At 36.6% G+C, this 19,061-nt stretch overlaps 1 protein-coding gene and 1 long non-coding RNA gene across 8 annotated transcripts in view; one reads left to right on the plus strand and one right to left on the minus strand.

Moving 5' to 3' along the window:
• The window catches only part of LOC6586721, a 133,482-nt gene that overhangs the window by 43,641 nt on the left and 70,780 nt on the right, over positions 1-19,061 (minus strand). For all 7 annotated transcript variants that reach the window (XM_032733346.2, XM_032733345.2, XM_015160289.3 and 4 more), the window contains 2 exons: positions 11,341-11,552; positions 11,212-11,283 (listed from right to left, as the gene is read on the minus strand). In XM_032733346.2, coding sequence (XP_032589237.1) covers positions 11,212-11,283; positions 11,341-11,552 — 284 coding nt within the window. The remainder of the gene's footprint in view (positions 1-11,211; positions 11,284-11,340; positions 11,553-19,061) is intronic.
• Positions 4,395-4,935, plus strand: LOC122757433. Its single transcript, XR_006357460.1, has 2 exons — positions 4,395-4,647; positions 4,707-4,935. It is a non-coding gene; the product is annotated as an uncharacterized LOC122757433 (long non-coding RNA).

Genomic DNA, 19,061 nt, shown 5'->3' on the forward strand with positions numbered 1-19,061 from the left:
ACCACTATAAATACCATAACAAATAAATCGTCTGGAAATTCAAATTATAATAAAATAGTAACTGACTTATATAGAAAAAATAAGGGTTTTCCCATTGTAAAAAATGGTTGTTGTTTATTTCATTTTAAAAAATTAATAATATTTCAGTCCAACATAAAACTAGAACAATATGCATTCGTATTCAATTCCATATTCCATTATATATTTAAAGTCTTAAAATTAATTAAATGCTTAAAATTCATTTTTTAACATTTTCTTAAAATAAAATAGTAAAGGAACTTCTTTGTTCAGTCTTGCTAGTTTCTCTTAAGATCATTTAATTATATTTACTAGCCTTCTTCGTCAGAGCAGCTTAAATTCAATTTGTTGAAATCTTTACATAACACTTGTTCACTGGGCTTAAAATTATTGCACCCATTTTCGCGCAATGATTATTGTACATGTAATATATGTGATATATTTACATTTTTAAAGCGGTTTCGATTTTTCGTTTTGATTAAATTAATTTGAGAGAATATGCGTTCACACGACGGATTAGAATCGGGCAAAATTATTAAATCTTTTTTTTTTGTGTGAGCCGCATGCTGCTTAAGTGACGCCAGCCTACTCAAAATGTTAGTCTGGCACGCTTTGCAGTGCGCATCCATATTATTAGCGCTCCTTCCCAGCCATTTTTCATTTTTCGGCATAGTCTCCCACTCAGCTCTATATTTTTGCTTATTGCTCATGTTTCCTATTTATTTGTTTTAAAATTAAGCAAGTCTTAAGCATTAAGCATTCGATTCATTAAGACTTAAATACCATATACCGAAAATACCATATAATACCATAAAATCGAAGAAAAATGCTACTAAATACCTATATTAAAATACTTTTGAGCAAAATCGGAGCTGATAAAATACCAAAAAGTATTTAAAATACCATATTCGGTCACCCTGAAGCGAGAAGTGACACTCTACTAACCTCGAGCCAAGTTTATACTATTGTAGACGAGTGTCTCGGACCGTTATTTTGTTGACAAACCCAGCGCAGAGGCATGTTATCCTCAGCATATGGTAACATTATATTTTTGAGAATATCCCTGTAGTCTGCTATTCTCATAACGTCAGATATTAGGAAAATCAGACGAAACAGAAGTAGCCCCACACCATAATGTTTCCACCGACATGCTTCACTATTTTTTTTTTTTTTGTGTAGCGAAGATCGAATTCTTTACTTGTAAGGAATCTTACATGTCTGGAATAGTCATTTCTATAATGGCAAATTTTGGATTCGTCGTTAAATAGGATAATATGCCACTTTTTTTGAGTTTCAGATCCTTCCCAAAATTTTGCATCATCATAAAATTTTTGGTGCGCATCAATGGAACCATTTTTTCGATACGACCTGGTAGTTTAGCCATATGTAGCCATCTCCTAATTGAAGAAGCATATCTTCTGAGATCTCGGCGATGCTTCCTTTTGCCTGTTACATACATACATTTTTACAAAAACAATATACCCTGATTTCCCATTTTCAATGGGTTCATTGTAGGGCTATCGAATATTTTAAAAATATCGTATCGATGATATTTTAACTTTTGAAAAATATCAATATTATGTTTGATATGCAACTTTAAAAATATCGATATATTAATATTTTTCGATTTATGTCAGAATAATACGTTTTCACCATATTCAATATCTGTACATTCGCATTTAGTTCATTTATCACAGGAGTGACCAACGCAAGTATATAACAAGTAAGAAGGCTCCAGTCGAGACTGCTCGACTAGGAGATACCCTGAACCCTCTAAGCTGATATTCTAATCATTCTGCACTTCTTTTATGCATACACATGCATACACATGCATCCACACGCACGCATAAGCCTGCGCTCTGCTAACTGCGCAGTAAGCAGCGACTGCGCTTGGGCTGCGCTGCAGTGTGGCCAATATTATGAGAATTTATTTGTTAAATAATTTCTTTTGTAGACATACGATCTTAATGAAACTTTTAGAGCGTAATCATATGGTAAATATGTGTGTACATTCCAAAGCACAAGTCTCTAGTACTTGAAATGCGTTTTTTACAAATTGGGGGAGAAGGGGGCGTGGTATCCAAAATCTGTAAATTACAAAATCTTTGTATCAATTAACTTTATATTCAACGCAAATTTGAAGACTCCAGGTCTAAAAGTGTTCAAACTAGGCTAAAAAAAAAACAAAATCATTTTTTCGATTATTCTCGATAAAAAAGTTATCGGATGATTTATCGAAAAAATAAAGCAAACTCGTACTGCGTATGGTACACACGAGTATGCATGCCGAATTTCTCTCTAGCTCTTATAACTTCTGAGATCGACGCACTCATACGGACGGACGGACGGACAGACGGACAGGGCTATATCGACTCAGCTCGTCACGCTGATCAAGAATATATATACTTTGTGGGGTCTGCCACGCCTCCTTCTGCCCGTTATATACTTTTTCACAAAACCATTATACCCTGATTTCCCATTTTCAATGGGTTCAGGGTATAAAAAACAAGTAAGAAAGCTCTAGTCGAGACTGCTCGACTACGAGATCCCCTAAACCCTTCGAGCAACTGATATTTCAATAATTATTCGCATAAACACGCATTGGCTGCAGTGCACTATAGGAAAAAACCCAAAACTTTTGGCATAAATACAATTTTTTTTTTTTTTTAATTTTTAAATTTTTTTTTTATATTCCAATAATAAATATCTTAACTAATATAAAGCGAATTTTTAAAAAATTGTATGGACTGTCCCTACTATATAACGCTGGGCTGCAAGTCACCTGACCCAAAATTGCTTTATATGCAAAAAAAAAAAAAGCACGGGAAAAATTGTGCAACATTCAAGTTTAGTACTGCGGTAAATAAAAAGAAAACTTATAACTTTAAAAATGGAAAACATTACTGATGGTATGTGCAATAAATTATCAATTCAAATTTTTGAGTACATTTGTTTAATTGTCTAATTGTTTAATGTTTTGTTGGTGTGTATTTTAGCTAAAAAATAACAAAATAGTTCGTGTTTCGTGGAACAAAACTTACAAATAGAGGAAAGTAGTGATGAAGTTTAATTGCAAACGTGATGTCTGAACCCTCTATTATCAGAGACTATTAACCGTTTTTGCTCCTTTTTGCTCCATTTCGAAAAAATAACGTTTTTATAGCTAAGTATGAGTTTAAGCGCTCAGAGCTTCTAGACGTATGGGCAAGCAATAATCGCCAAGCAGACGCGGTGAAATTGTTTATGGTGAAAAAATTAATAATAATGTGGATCAAAATGTAGAAAACAGTATTTCTACCCAAGTTGCCCAGTTTATTGCTTTTGTTAAAAGATAATTGCCCAGATGTAACCGTAATCTGCATAGATTCAAAACAACACATTCACGGTCGGTCGAGGGCAAAATATTTATCAACTTAAAAGAAGTTATGTCCTCGCAAGATAAAGCTGGCCGTAATGAACTTACTTATGAAGAAGCAGGCAGTCGGCTGAAGAGAAAATTAGCTTCTGATCTTGCAAGTCAAAAAGAACACGCAACCCAACTGGTTATACATGCTGCATCGGTTTCAGCAAAAAAATGCTAAGAAAATGATACGGCATTCGCTCTACGAAAAACAATGCACAGTGAGAATGCAAGTGATATAAGAAAGAAAATAGAAGCCAATTTACCAACTTCTATAGAACCATCTGAAGCATTGGTTTTTCTTATTGAAAACGGGCTAACAAAAGAGCAGTATGGAAACATTAAGTTGATCTGTAAACAACACGGATGTGATATTTTCCCTTCTTATTTGGAAGTAGTGAAAGCTAAGTTGAAATGCAGGCCAAATGGAATATCGATTTGTGAAAAAAAAGCGGAAGTGCCTTTGCAGAGCTTACTAAATCATACAACAGATCGTATTCTAAAACTGCAAGAGGATTTTTTAGATGTAGTTCCCAGTGCAACGCACTATAAATTAATAGTGAGCTACGGCTTCGATGGATCAACTGGGCAAAGCAGTTATAAGCAATATTTTCAGAGTGATCATTCCCTTTTTGTTTCTACAATAATTCCCCTAAAATTAACGGATGAACATAACCGAATAATTTGGCTCAATAGAACACCGCAGTCCATTAAATTTTGTCGACCTTTGAAGATCGAATTTGTAAGGAAACCACAGCCCTTATATTGAATGAAAAAAAATATTTGGAGGAACAAATAAGAGATCTTAGTGAGCATAAATATATATAAGTTAAGACTTTCGACAATCTAAGGAGGCTGGAGAGTCCAGTCAGACATTCAAGGGGAGAACCTAACCAGTTGAACAGATTTAGTTCAGTTCATATTCGGACTAGAGAGAGTTTAGACCTATTGTTCCAAATTATATAATTATATATATTATTTCATTGAACACAAAGTTGTTATATATTCACAAGAACCCAACACAGCGTCCCCCAATCACTAGTATCTAGTATGGGAGCGCCTAACTGGCGCCCGAGCAGGGACCCACATTCTTCACGGAAGTAAAGGGAAATGGTGACGTGTCAATAATTCTATAAAAATTACTTATTAAAAAAGCAAGTAAAATAAATTGTTCCAATCCAATTGGGCAATTGTTGGCAAAATTACGAAGTACTTCTGCGATTTGCAAAGTAATGAGGTGAAAGTCCTTGCCATAACATAATACAATAAATAATAACATAATTTCTAGCAAGTGTTGGTGCACTAGATAATTCTATAACATAAAAGAAATCGTGGCTAAATGGTGGTATTGGCAATACCTAGGTTCAAATCCGTGCCGAGACGACTCTTAAAACGAAAATACAAGAAATTTGCAGGCATAATGGTGGTACGAGATTGATTCTCGTATCGAGGTTCAAATCCTTGCCGTAAGACAAATGTCATAAAAAATAAACGTCACAATTTCCACCTGTGTTGAATGATGGGTTTCCGTATAAATTAAAAGAAATCTAGTGGTCAAAGTTAAGTTTAAAGCACTAACTATATAAAAAAACAAGTAAGAACGTTGCAGTCGGACGTTACCGACTGCGGAATACTCATTCACATCCCATCAACAATTTAGTAGTTAAGTTTCGCTCTAATACTGAAGAATATACAGGGTTTTCCGATTTGCCACGCCCCAATTGGGCGTAGACACCTCATTTTTGGTCAGTTTTTAGAAAGAGATAACGGTACCCTAACTGCAAAGTTTGAATGCTTACCCTCAAAAAATGTGAAAATTACAGGGTATTTTTCGATATGCCACGCCCCTAAAGAGGCGTAAAAATTATTTTTGGGGAATCGGTAGAGGAGGCTACCAGTAACTCAACTATCCAAATTTGAAGCTTCTAGCTATTATACTTTAGGAGATATAAACTTTTGCGGTTTTGCACGCGCCCTGTGGGCGGACACATATCCGACAAAACTTTTTGGTCTTGGGTGATCAGTCCGAGTATATATACAAAATTTGAGGTCTCTGCCATCAATAGTGTCCAAAATATAGGAGAATTTAAAAAATCACTATATCTTCAGGTCCGATTTGCCACGCCCCCAATGGGCGTAGATATATCCGCCATAGCTCGTGATCTTGGGTGGTCAACGCGGACCTACATACTAAATTTCAGCTTTCTAGCTCTTTAGCTAATATGATTTCTGGTATATCGGAAAATGCATTTTCCGATTTGCCACGCCCCTAGTGGGCGGATCGGGAAAATTTTAACACTTTATAAATCGGAGATATACACGAGTATGTGTTCCAAATTTCAAGTCTCTGGCTTCAATAGCGCCGAAATAGATTGCGTTCATACGGACAGACGGACGGACAGCAAGACGGACATTGCACAAAACCAATATACTGATTCACTTTCGTGAATGAGTATAATTAAAAGGCGGTTGTCTGGAAATCTCTAATCAACAAGCAAAGCATAAATATGCAAAAATAAAAACATGAATTGCAGAGACCTTCTATTCGATCGTGGAATAACCCTTACCCTACTAGGTCTTAGAACCAAAGAGGAATACTTTGGGCTTCCCTTTCGGAAGAGAATAAGTCTGGCAACAATATATAAAAGAAAAAAGTAAAATAAATAAATAAATGAAACGAAAGCAAGAGAGAGACCAGATGATTGTGGAACCACCCTCACCCAAGTAGGTCTTACACCAAAAAGGATCCTGAGGGCTTCCCAAGCCATATAAAATAATAAAAACTGTTTGCCGGTTCGGTAACAAAAGATAATGCAACTAGTAATTGGTAATTTAAGTAATTCTATAACAGACAACGCAATAACACACGTGGTAATACACACACGTAATTCAATGAAATAATATAAAAGAAATAATATTCACGTCAACTATTTAAAAAAGGTGTTACGACCATGTGAGAGCATTACTAATATATTTATCTCCACAGGAAGCAATTCTACGAGACGATTATTAATATTTTCTTATCTCCACTGGAAACGGTAAATAGCAGCAGCTTGGAAACAATGAAAAGCTGATTTAATGTAAAAAATTAGATCGGTAACACAGTAGGCATCGAATTGAATAGTAAGTAAGTTTTCCGACATTGAAATAATTTAGTTCGGAACGTTGCAAGGGCTGAGCGCGGCAATAACTGTGTTAGCCGATCAATTTTCGAGTCTTAAGGAAGATTTGAAGCAATTGAATAGGAAAGTGGATCGTTTGGAAAAGGAGGATACTAATCAGTCTCTCATAGAGGAACAAACCTCACTGGCCCGTCCACGTTCGGAGCTTGAATTAAATGAAATTTCGTCATTGCCGGACTGTGTTAAAGTGTTGCCCACATTTGAGGGAAACCCTTCACAATACCCTCGTGGGTAGACAGGATCGAGTCCGTACTTGAAGATTATTCTATTATCAAGGAAAGACCTCTATATCGCTCAATAATTTTACATATACGAGTAATTGGAAATGCCGATGTTTCACTGCCTTAAAGGCAAGCGAACAATGAGTCGTAGTATTGTCCGCATTAATAGAATCATTTAGAGATAGAGCTTTAGATGTTTTCATAAGGGGACTAAACGGTGACCTACCGAGGATGTCAACAGTTAGCAAACCTAAAAATTTACCGGGAGCTTATGCCATTTGTGTGAATTTACAGAATATTTCATTAAGAAGTAATGGTGTACAAGGGACATATATGTCTCGTGGAATTAATGATTATCAAACTGGAAAAATTCTTCATAATTCAGACTTAAGAAAATAGGAAAAAAAAAGGAAAATGCACATTTAATTATATTGTAATAATCCTCTTTTAACTTCCTTGACTTCCTAGCACCCATAGCACATTTAATTATATTGCAATAATCTTCTTTTAGCTTCCTTAACAGCATTTTACACGTGGTATATCCATCCTAGTTTCGATCATTCATGGTAATAGGGATTTCCGAGATGCCAGAGGCAATGAAATAAATGCGCTTACAATGTTGGATGTATTGTCATAACCAGAAATGAATACTACTAATGTATGGAACTATGAATGCTTTGAATTAACTTGAAGGTGGATATCGATGGCCCTCTTTATGCTAATTTATGGACTCTGGAACTATCGACTATGGATAATAAATTTATATTGGATAAATATCATTATATTGGGCAATTTATATTGGATAATTATCATTATATTGGACAATTTATATTGGATGAATATCGTTATAATGGACATATGCACCCTGATCTGCGGGACGCAGATATTTAGATGGGGAAGAGTTAAGACTTTCGACAATCTAAGGAGGCTGGAGAGTCCAGTCAGACATTCAAGGGGAGAACCTAACCAGTTGAACAGATTTAGTTCAGTTTATATTCGGACTAGAGAGAGCTTAGACCTATTGTTCCAAATTATATAAAATATATTATTTCATTGAACACAAAGTTGTTATATATTCACAAGAACCCAACACAGCGTCCCCTAGTACTCTAGTATGGGAGCGCTTAACTTATATAATAACAACACAATATATATCCAGTATGAAATGCATGTGACCCTTATTGACGGAAAGATTTTGAATATTGTAACGGGTACAAATTCGTGCCAATCATGCCCACTATGCGGGGCGAAACCAAAACAATTGTTAGAGATAGCTGATTTTATCTCAGCGTGTTTTAAGTGAATGAAAAAGTCCTAAGTATGGATTAAGCCCACTTCATGCTTGGATAAGATTTTTAGAGTTTGTGTTAAGAATATCTTATAAAAATGATTTAAAGAAATGGCGCATAAAGGATGCAGATAAAAATCAAGTCGCAGCACGGAAGCAACATATACAAGAAAAGTTATGTTTGGAAATGGGTCTTATAGTGGATAAACCCAAACAGAACGGTAGTGATAGCAGTAATGATGGAAACACCGCCCGAAGAGCGTTTTCAGATCCTAGAAAGTTATCTGATATACTGAATCTTAATTATGAAGTTATCAGGAACTTTCATATAATATTAATTGCTATCTCCTCTGAACACTATAGAAAATAGCATAGCTTGCAAAAAACTGTTAACACTTTTTCGTTGTCTGCAAAAAAGTGTCTTTCAGTGACACAGTCAAAAAAACTCAGACAAAAAGTGTTTTTGTCGCGTCTGGCTTAGCTCTCTCGCGCTCTGAGGGAGATAGTTGTGTCTGTTTTCGTTTCCTCAAGTCAAACACTGATCGTTTGCTTGAGTTAAAGAAGTAACGGTAAGTTGCGTTTGTATGGGTAATCACGCGCGATTGCTGCGTTCTTTTTGTATGTATGTATGCGTGTATTTACATGCACACGAAGGCAAAAACATTTTCTGCTGAGTTTGTTAGTCAAAGTGTTTTTTGCTGAGAAGCTTTGTGTGAGGGAAAATCGTGTTAGTTTTACGCGACACTCATGTGAGAGCGTCACACGAATGAGTGATCCCATTGCGTCTGAGCGAAACAGATGCTAAAGAAAAAAGAGAGTGACGCTCAGAGAGAGACGTGTCTACACAATTTTTTTTGGGTATGATGCGAGAAAGAGAATAAACGAAAAAACGCTCAACTCTCATTTGCAAGCTCTGGAAAATAGCGATAAATTTAGTGTTCTCGGAGAAAACGCATCAGAAGCTCGAAACAAAATTTATAAAAATGACAGAAGGTCGTATGCCAGAAAAAGCACTAGGCTAAACAACATCACTGATGGTTTTCACATGGCATTAGATTCATCTGATCCGCTTTTGTCAAGTCTTTGTCTTAAAAAAAGACAGAAGCTTCACAAAAAATTAAAATTTCCAAGCGAAGTGATTGATCTATTTGTTCTGATTGAGCCTCTGCAAATCGCGCATTAAGATGATACAAATGAAACTGAAAGTTTAGAAGCTGAAGATGAGGATGAGGATGATGCAAACAATTTTGACCCGAATATCGAATTGGATGAAGAAAATTATGATTATGGATGTTAATTTTTTGAGTATGTGGTAATTATTGTAAAATAAAAATACAACAAAATTTGTTTCATATTTTTCTTCATTTTACAGGGTATAAACGGAATGATAATACACATTTTAATTTTTTCATTTTATAATAAGTTGTATACATTAATTTTTATCTGAACATATGTAATGTAAGATATATATAATATATTAAAAAAATGTATGTCTAAAGTACACATGATTTCATTAATGGGTAACAAGGAGGCGGGGAATAGGCGTGGTATAAGAAGTATATAAGAGGTATATAAGAACTTAATTGTTTAATAACTTTTGTTGTCGATAGACAATCTTCATGAAACTTTTAGATTATACATATAACAAAGATATGCATATATTTGCCAAAGTACAACTCTCTAGTATTTAAAATACGCTTATGTGGGTGAGGGGATGAATAAAATGGTGGGGGGGGTAAATTTTGACAAAAATCGAAACTTTACAAAGTACATACAAAACTATATTTAAAATTTGGCGACTCTAGCCTTAAAGATGTTGCAGATATAAATTTATTACTGGTTATCGATAACAATTTGAATCGACAAGTAACAAAAAACGGGACAAGTTTTAAAGCAAAACTTGATATACGCGTGGTACACACGGACCTAGGAAATAAAATTTAAGTCTCTAGCTCTTATATCTTCTGAGATCGACGCGTTCAAACATACGGACGTACAGGGTTAAATCGTTGCTCTGATCAAGAATGTACATACTTTGTGGGGTCGGCCAAGCCTCCTTCTGTCTGTTACATACTTTTAATAAAGCCATTATACCCTGATTTCCCATTTTCAATGGGTTTAGGGTATAACAAGTAAGAAGGCTCCAGTCGAGACTGCTCGACTAGGAGATACCCTGAACCCTCTAAGCTGATACTCTTATCATTCTGGACTTCTTTTATGCACACATACATACACATGCACTTATCAGCACGCGCTCTGCTAACTGCGCAGTAAGCAGCGACTGCGCTTGGGCTGCGCTGCAGTGTGGGCAATATTATGAGAATTTATTTGTTGAATAATTTCTTTTGTAGACCTTCGATCTTAATGAAACTTTCAGAGCGTAATCATATGGCTAAAATGTGTGTACATTCCAAAGCACAAGTCTCTAGTACTTGAAATGCGTTTTTTACAAATTGGGGGCGAATGGGGCGTGGTATCCAAAATCTGTAAATTACAAAATCTTTGTATCCATTAACTTTATATACAACGCAAATTTGAAGTCTCCAGGTCTAAAAGTGTTCAAATTAGGCTGAAAAAACAAAGTCGATTTTTCGATTATTCTCGATAAAAAAGTTATCGGATGATTTATCGAAAAAATAAAGCAATCTCGTACTGCCTATGGTATACACGAGTATGCATGCCAAATTTCAGCTCTCTAGCTCTTATATCTTCTGAGATCCTTTTGCTCATACGGACGGACGGACGGACGGAGGGACGGACGGACGGACGGACGGAGGGACGGACGGACGGACGGACAGACGGACAGGGCTATATCGACTCAGCTCGTCGTCCTGATCAAGAATATATATACTTTATGGGGTCTGCGATGATTCCTTCTGCCTGTTACATACTTTTCACAAAACCATTATACCCTGATTTCCCATTTTCAATGGGTTCAGGGTATAAAAATATCGCATGTATAAAGTTGTACTAATTGATAGGAATATTTGATTTAAGAGATTAAATTGTAAGTTAACATATGAATTTTAAACCTAATTTGTACAATAATAAATAATATTATATATAACTGTTGTATAATAACGAGAAACAATTTCCCCTTACCTTACAAATAGTTTCCATGGAATTTTTGATTTCTTCTATCACTGTAGTTAAAATCCGTAGAGTAATCTCAATCTAATAAAGGTGGTAGGTTTAGAAATTTAGATGTTAAATAATGGCACAGTTGCTTACTTCAGGTACAAGGTAGTTCACCAACTCTTCCTTTTCATTAATGTTTAGCCCAATAAATACTTCAAGAGTATTACGCAACAATTGCAGAACTTGCGATATAAATATTGGTATGCGAGATCGGACGAATCTTACAATCTCATTTTTCTGATAACGAGTAAGGTGGGTGGCATCATTTATAAAGATTTTGCAAAATTGCAACATCTTAACGCAGCCTTAAAAAAAAGTTTGAAAAAGAAACAAAAAAAATTGTTAATTATATATAAAAGTTAAGACTTTCGACAATCTAAGGAGGCTGGAGAGTCCAGTCAGACATTCAAGGGGAGAACCTAACCAGTTGAACAGATTTAGTTCAGTTCATATTCGGACTAGAGAGAGCTTAGACCTATTGTTCCAAATTATATAAAATATATTATTTCATTGAACACAAAGTTGTTATATATTCACAAGAACCCAACACAGCGTCTCCTAGTACTCTAGTGCGGGAGCGCTTAACTTATATATATATTACAAGTTTGTTGAAATTTGAAAAATTAGCAAATTATAATAAAAAGCAAATGAATTAACATTTAAAATTTGACTCTAGCTGTAAAGATTTTGGAGCTATTGTAATGAACCTTCGGTTTATCCCGAGTCTAAGCTGAGCTAGTTTCAGCTAAGCTCATGACGCTGGGAAACCCCTGCGTTAATAATTAGTCACTTGTGATTTTAAATTTGGGCGTATTGTATTTTTTTTTGAATTTATAAATTTACATTTCACTTAGTTTGCACTTATGAAAACTCGGCTCCTCAATGCACATCTGCTGAGTGCAGGCTCAGCGTACGCCGGCTGGGAGAGTGATTGTGCCAAAAGCACGCTAGGCTTGCTTGAGCGGACGTTAGGATTGGTCTCTGTAAGCTGCTGCGGTTCGCTCGGATATACAGGCCGCTCCTACCAGTTGACTCGCTCTCGGCACCCAGCTCTGTTTCACGTACCTCTCGTACGCACGGCTAGGTGAACTTACTCGCTCCTGTTTGCGCAGGCTCGCGTTGTCCTCGCCAGCACCAAATGTCCTCGTTGGTGACCGCTGACGATTCTGGGTTGCTTTTTGTCCTTTATTGGCGTTGAAAGGATTTCCTCTGGCTGTCCTTCGATGTCCTGTTAGTCCTAGCTCAATAATTGTCCTTCGATGCCCTTGGTTTCACTCGCGTTGACTTCGGCAATGTTCACTTTCGCTCGGTATTCGTTCCGCTCTCACTTTTGATCACTTATTACTCATCTGACTATATGTTACTCAACGTGTATGGAGCTGCCGGAGGCTTTTTATTGCCCAGCCCTAGGCCGTGCTTCGCGCTGTAACGGAGCCTGATTGGCTCTGCAGTGGGACCTTTCTGCCGCTCGTGCCCAAAAAAAAACGGCGTGATCTGGGGTGACGCCACTTTGCCGTCAAATTCCGTGGCAGCCGAAGTACCGTTACTGCCCTGCGAGTGAAAATGTTAAGTACTATCACCTGGACTCGAACGGCACCTCGGCGTGGCAGACCCCACAAAGTATATATATTTTTGATCAAGTTGACGAGCTGAGCCCCGTCCGTCTGTCCGTATGTTTGAACGCGTCGATTTCAGAAGATATAAGAGAGATTCTTGAATTTTTTTTTTAAATGACCGTAGCGCGGATTTCGAGTTTAACTTTAAAATTCGATAAATCATCCCGTTATGTTTTTATCGACTAAAAACATTCAAGTTCAAGTCAGATGCCACTATAGCTGATTGTGAATGATTTTTCATTTTTTAAATTTCTTAAATATTCAATATAATATGTAGATCATATGCTGAAAGTTTCATTAAATTCTGTTCAGTCAAAAATTAATAAAAAATAATCAAATATTTGGCAAATTAACAAACGCACTTGCAGCAGCTACAACAGCATCGTATGCGTGTGCACACATACATTCAAACTTCATCTAGAACACTCTTTGAATCACATCAGCTGTTAGTTTCGTTTAGTTTTGGTAGATGGCGCTGCAGCAGTGAATCTATTTCAGTGTTGCCAATGCAGCTTCGTAAAGCAAGGTGGGAGGGAGTGGTTAGGGAGCAGCGGCGTGACGCTCGATCGAAAAGTCGCGGGTTCGAATCCCGATCGCGCTATTGATGTTAATTATACTCATTCACGTAAGTGAATTAGTATATTGGTTTTGTGCAATGTCCGTCTTGCTGTCCGTCCGTCTGTCCGTCCGTCCGTCTGTCCGTATGAACGTAGTCTATTTCGGCGCTATTGAAGCTAGGGACTTGAAATTTGGAACACATTCTCCTGTATATCTGCGATTTATAAAGTGTTAAAATTTTCCCGATCCGCCCACTAGGGGCGTGGCAAATCGGAAAATGCATTTTCCGATATACCAGAAGTCATGTAGTTAAAGAGCTAGAAAGCTAAAATTTAGTATGTAGGTTCACATCGGCCACCCAAGATCAGGAGCTATGGCGAATATATCTGCCCGCGGGGGCGTGAAAAATAGGATAAAACTGTATCTCCTGAAGTTGTGAATCTAGAATGCTAAAATTTTGCATGTGCGCTGATGTTTCAATTCTATAAAGATGGGTGACATATATTAAATTATATATCTACGCCTACTAGGGGCGTGGCAAATCGGACCTGAAGATATTGTGATTTTTCGTATTCTGCTATATTTTAGGCACTTTTGATGCTAGAGACCTGAAATTTGGTATATATACGCGACCACCCAAGTCCAACGAACTATGGTAGATACATGTCCGCCCATAAAAAAAAGCTTATATCTCCTACAGTTTAAGAGCTAGAAGCTTTAAATTTGGATAGTTGAGTTACTGGTAGCCTTCTCTATCGTTAAACCAAAAAATAAGTTTTACGCCTCTTTTGGGGAGTGGCATATCGAAAAATAGCCTGTAATTTTTGCGGTTTACCACGCCCCCTTTGGGCGGACATATATCCGACAAAGCTTTTTGGTCTTGGGTGGTCAGCCTGATTATATATATATACAAAATTTTAGGTCTTAGCATCAATAGTGTTCAAAATATAGCAGCATTTAAAAAATCACTATATCTTCAGTTCCGATGTACCACGCCCCTAATGGGCGTAGACATAACACTTTTGTCATAAGACTTTATATACATTATACATTAGCTTACGTGCAAAATTTCAGCGTTCTAGCTGTAAAACTCTTTAAGGTACAGTTTTATCCGATTTGCCACGCCCCCAATAGGCGTAGATATATCCGCCATAGCTCGTGATCTTGGATGGTCAATTCGGATCTACATTCCAAATTTCATCTTTCTAGCTTAGAATATGCTAGAGTATGCATTTATGTGTACATACATACACACATAAAAATGATACATATATTATATAATATAACTAGCTGGCCCGGCAAACGTTGCATTGCCCTATCCATTATTTCTAGGTACAAAATTGTTGAAAGCTATGTTGTTCAGGTCGGGATACACTCTGATTAATTTATTAATCGGATTTTCATTCAAGCACCTTGTGGTAAACGACATTCTTCGTTTTTTGGTCAGGTGCAAAAGCAAATAATGCGGATGGTTTGCCAACACGTGGGTTACGTACAAACCCACTCCACTTCCAGAACAGAATGCAAACTCAATCATTCAACTAAATTCAATAAGTCAGCAGTTACAAGAGTTATTGAACTCTATAAATGTTAAGTAAATTATGTTGCGACAGAGTTTATCAACCTCTTTATTTTGCAAGTTACACATTCAGCTAAATTCATTAAGTCAGCAGATACAAGAGTTATTGAACTCTATAAATGTTAAAGTAAACTATGTTGCGACAGAGTTTATTAATCTCTTTATTTTGCACACTAAGTATCCGGTGTCGCAACCAAAAATGCAATGCCCCAAATTCATGTAACGCCGACACAACATATATTGTAAGACACATTTATGTAGACTAAGCACTTTTTGTAACATTTATATTGAGTACATTTCGAATAAACGAGTGAGTTGATTCTGACCACTGAAGAATACACGTCGTGCCGTGAAGTTATTATTTTTTTTTTTTTAGCAAACTACTTTGCAGTTTACTTAATTGGCGCAGCCGGTAGGATCCATTTTCATCAAAAAGGATTCAGTGATAAACAATCGAACCGAATAAAAATAAATAAACTTAAACGGCAAAAACAAAGCTAATAAATATAATAACATAAATATATACATAAATATATATTTATCGGCCGACGGAAAATCTTTTTTTTTTTAAATCAGTGCAGTGCAAACCCAACTACAAATAAGTGGGCAACTGTTACTGTGAATAACTCCAGATCAGTGCCAACCCAACTACAAATAAGTGGGCAAGTGTTACTGTGAACTAAAAATCAGTGCAGATACACAAAAATCCAACTACAAATAAGTTGGCAGTGCAGTATCATTTCGACATCTCTGGAGATAAGACGTGCTGCATTGAAACCTCGCTACGCCAACGCAACAGCAAAAGCTTATCAGCAAACGCGCGACAAGCAAAAATCAAACCGCGAAGCAAACAAAACAAAACAAAAAAACAAAAACAAACACACATCACAAACAGTTACATCGGGCTTGCGCCCAAAAACAACTAATATGCACGAGCCACCGGACATGAGCAAATACAAAAACACACATCTAAGCGAACCAAAATACATTGTTCTAAAGTGAAACAACAATGAATCGTTCGAAAAAGTTTCACCGTTCATCATAAAAAAAAACTATTGACTATGCTTGCGGAGGAGAAGTTGAGACATGCAAAAAAACAAGAGACGGCTGCCTACTAATTAAAACCAAAAACAATTTGCAAGCTTTAAAACTACTCAAACTCACCAAAATGATTGACGTCGATATTACAGCAACAGAACATAAAACATTAAACTTTTCTAAAGGCGTTATATACAGTAATGATCTACGCAACATAAGTGAAAATATAATCCAACAAGAACTGAAACCACAAAAAGTAACTGAAGTACGTAAAATCTTAAAAAGGCAAGCAAGTAACATAAACTTAGAAGATAACACTCTCGTAGAAACTGGGCTCATCATAATTACGTGCGAATCACACAAACTGCCCGAAAAAATAAAAATTAGATACGAATCCGTCTATGTAAGACCTTACATTCCCCTTCCACTACGTTGCAAAAACTGCCTTCGCTTTGGACACCCTACTAACATCTGCAAAAGCCAAGAAACATGTAAAAACTGCTCAGATAGTAAACACATTAACGAAAGGGAACAATGCAACAATACACAAAGCTGCCTAAATTGTAAAAACAACCCAGAGCTTAATCACCAACACAGCCCAATTGATCGTAATTGCCCTACTTTCCGAAAACAACAAGAACTGACAGCAATAAAAATAACAGAAAAAGTAGATCACAAAACTGCAACTGATATATACTACAAAAGACATAATACACAGCTGAAAAATACTTATGCTAAAACGCTTGCACAACCAACAACACAAACATCAACAACACGCACACCAACCCACACACCATCCACTGCACAATATACACATACTCAAACTAGTGCCATACACCAACCCAAGCTCCTGAGGCAGAACGCAGCTACATCAGAACCAACTACATCCCGAACAACTATAAACCCACAACAACAACTACACCAAACCACACAAGAAGACATGGAAACCGACGCTAATCTCCCCAATATGGGAAAAACAGCGTATACCTCACAGCCTACCGAAGATCTAAAACTAAGAATATTCACTAAAGATAAGTCTAACACCCTAACCACTCACTTTAAACCCTCTAAACTCCCTCTAACAAAATCAAAAACTAAACCTCCAAACAAGAATCAACACACAAATAATAGCGACAGCTCCATATAAAAAAAAAAAAAAAAAAAAAAAAAAAAAAACAACTTTCAACTTAAACTCCAAACAAAACTAATACTCAATTGCATACACTAAAACTTAAAAACTGCATCAATGCTGAAAATACTACAATGGAACATCAAAGGCTACACAAACAATTACAATGAACTCTTAACCATTATTAAACAAGTAAGAAAGCTCTAGTCGAGACTGCTCGACTACGAGATCCCCTGAACCCTTGGAGCAATAGATATTTCAATACTTTTTCGCGACTTTCAGCTTACACAAGAAACACGCACACACACACACACGCACGTACGCAAACACAGGCATACATACACACACACGCATACAGACACACATACACACACACACGCATACACACACAAACCCATACACACACACACATACACACACACATACACAAACACATACACACACAAGCAACCATGCATAAACACGCATGGGCTGCAGTGTGCGCTTACTATGAGAACTTAATTGTTTAATAACTTTTTTTTACTTTTATGGACGTACGATCTTCATGAAACTTTTAGATTATGATTATAACACGAATATGCATGTAATTGCCAAAGCACAAGTCTCTAGTATTTGAAATACGCTTTTTACAAAAGTGAGGGTGAGGGGGTGAATTTAGAGGTGGGGGGGTAAATTTTAACAAAAACCGAAATTGTATAAATTGCATATAAGCATACATTAAAAAATTTGGAGACTCTAGCCATAAAGGTGTAGAAGATATAATTTTATAACTGGGTTTCGATAAGGGTTTTTATCGATAAAAAAATATCGAGATGAGTTATCGATTTTTAATGATAAACTTGATATGCGCGCTGTAATTACGGACATTTTAAAAAAATTTGAAGTCTCTAGCTCTTATATCTTCTGAAATCGACGCGTTCATACATACGGACAGACGGACAGACGGACAGACGGACAGACAGACGGACAGGGCCAAATCAACTCAGCTCGTCACCCTGATCAAGAATATATATACTTTGTGGGGTCTGCCACGCCTCCTTCTCCCTGTTACATACATTTCAACAAAACCATTATACCCTGATTTCCCATTGAAAATGGGTTCAGGGTATAAAAATGTTCACCACAAATAATATGTCTACAAGAAACACACTATTACAACAAAAACACATTTATCCCCACCCCAATAAACTACCAAATTTACACCAATAGAGCCACCAACCGATTTGGCGACGTATCCATATTAATACATAAATCCATACAACACAAACAATTAAACCAACCTGAACACTTAGAAACTCTCAATAGAAATTATATCAAAGACAAAAATCAACATACTATCTACATACATCCCTCCCAGTAAACCCTTTTCCCTCAAATGCCTACACGATCAATTTGAAACACACAACATCAACAGCAACAAAATTATTGTAGGAGACTTTAACAGTCAACACCACAGCTGGGGTTCACCTCAAGACAACAGAAGAGGCAGAATCTTATCAAAATTTATTCAAAACTCCAACCTTACCATACTCAATGACGGCTCCCCAACTCATTTTTCTACCCACAATACATTCACCCACATAGACCTCTCATTATGCTCCCCACAACTCACCCCATTCGCAAACTGGAAAATATTTAACGACCTACATGGAAGTGATCACTTTCCAATCCTAATCTCCTTATCCCCACAAACACAAATAACAAATTTTTCTCGCCCACTTTTCAAAATAAAAGAAGCCAACTGGCCACTCTTCGAAAAACTAACTGACGACATCAACAATATAGCACAAACATTAATAAAGAAGCCGCATCCATAAACAAGATAATCCTACAAGCCGCCCATCACGCCATACCCCAAACTACCCCACACCACTACAACAAAAACACCCCCTGG

Source organism: Drosophila mojavensis, unplaced genomic scaffold (assembly GCF_018153725.1).
Source record: "Drosophila mojavensis isolate 15081-1352.22 unplaced genomic scaffold, ASM1815372v1 contig_72, whole genome shotgun sequence".
Taxonomy (NCBI): Eukaryota; Metazoa; Arthropoda; class Insecta; order Diptera; family Drosophilidae; genus Drosophila; species Drosophila mojavensis.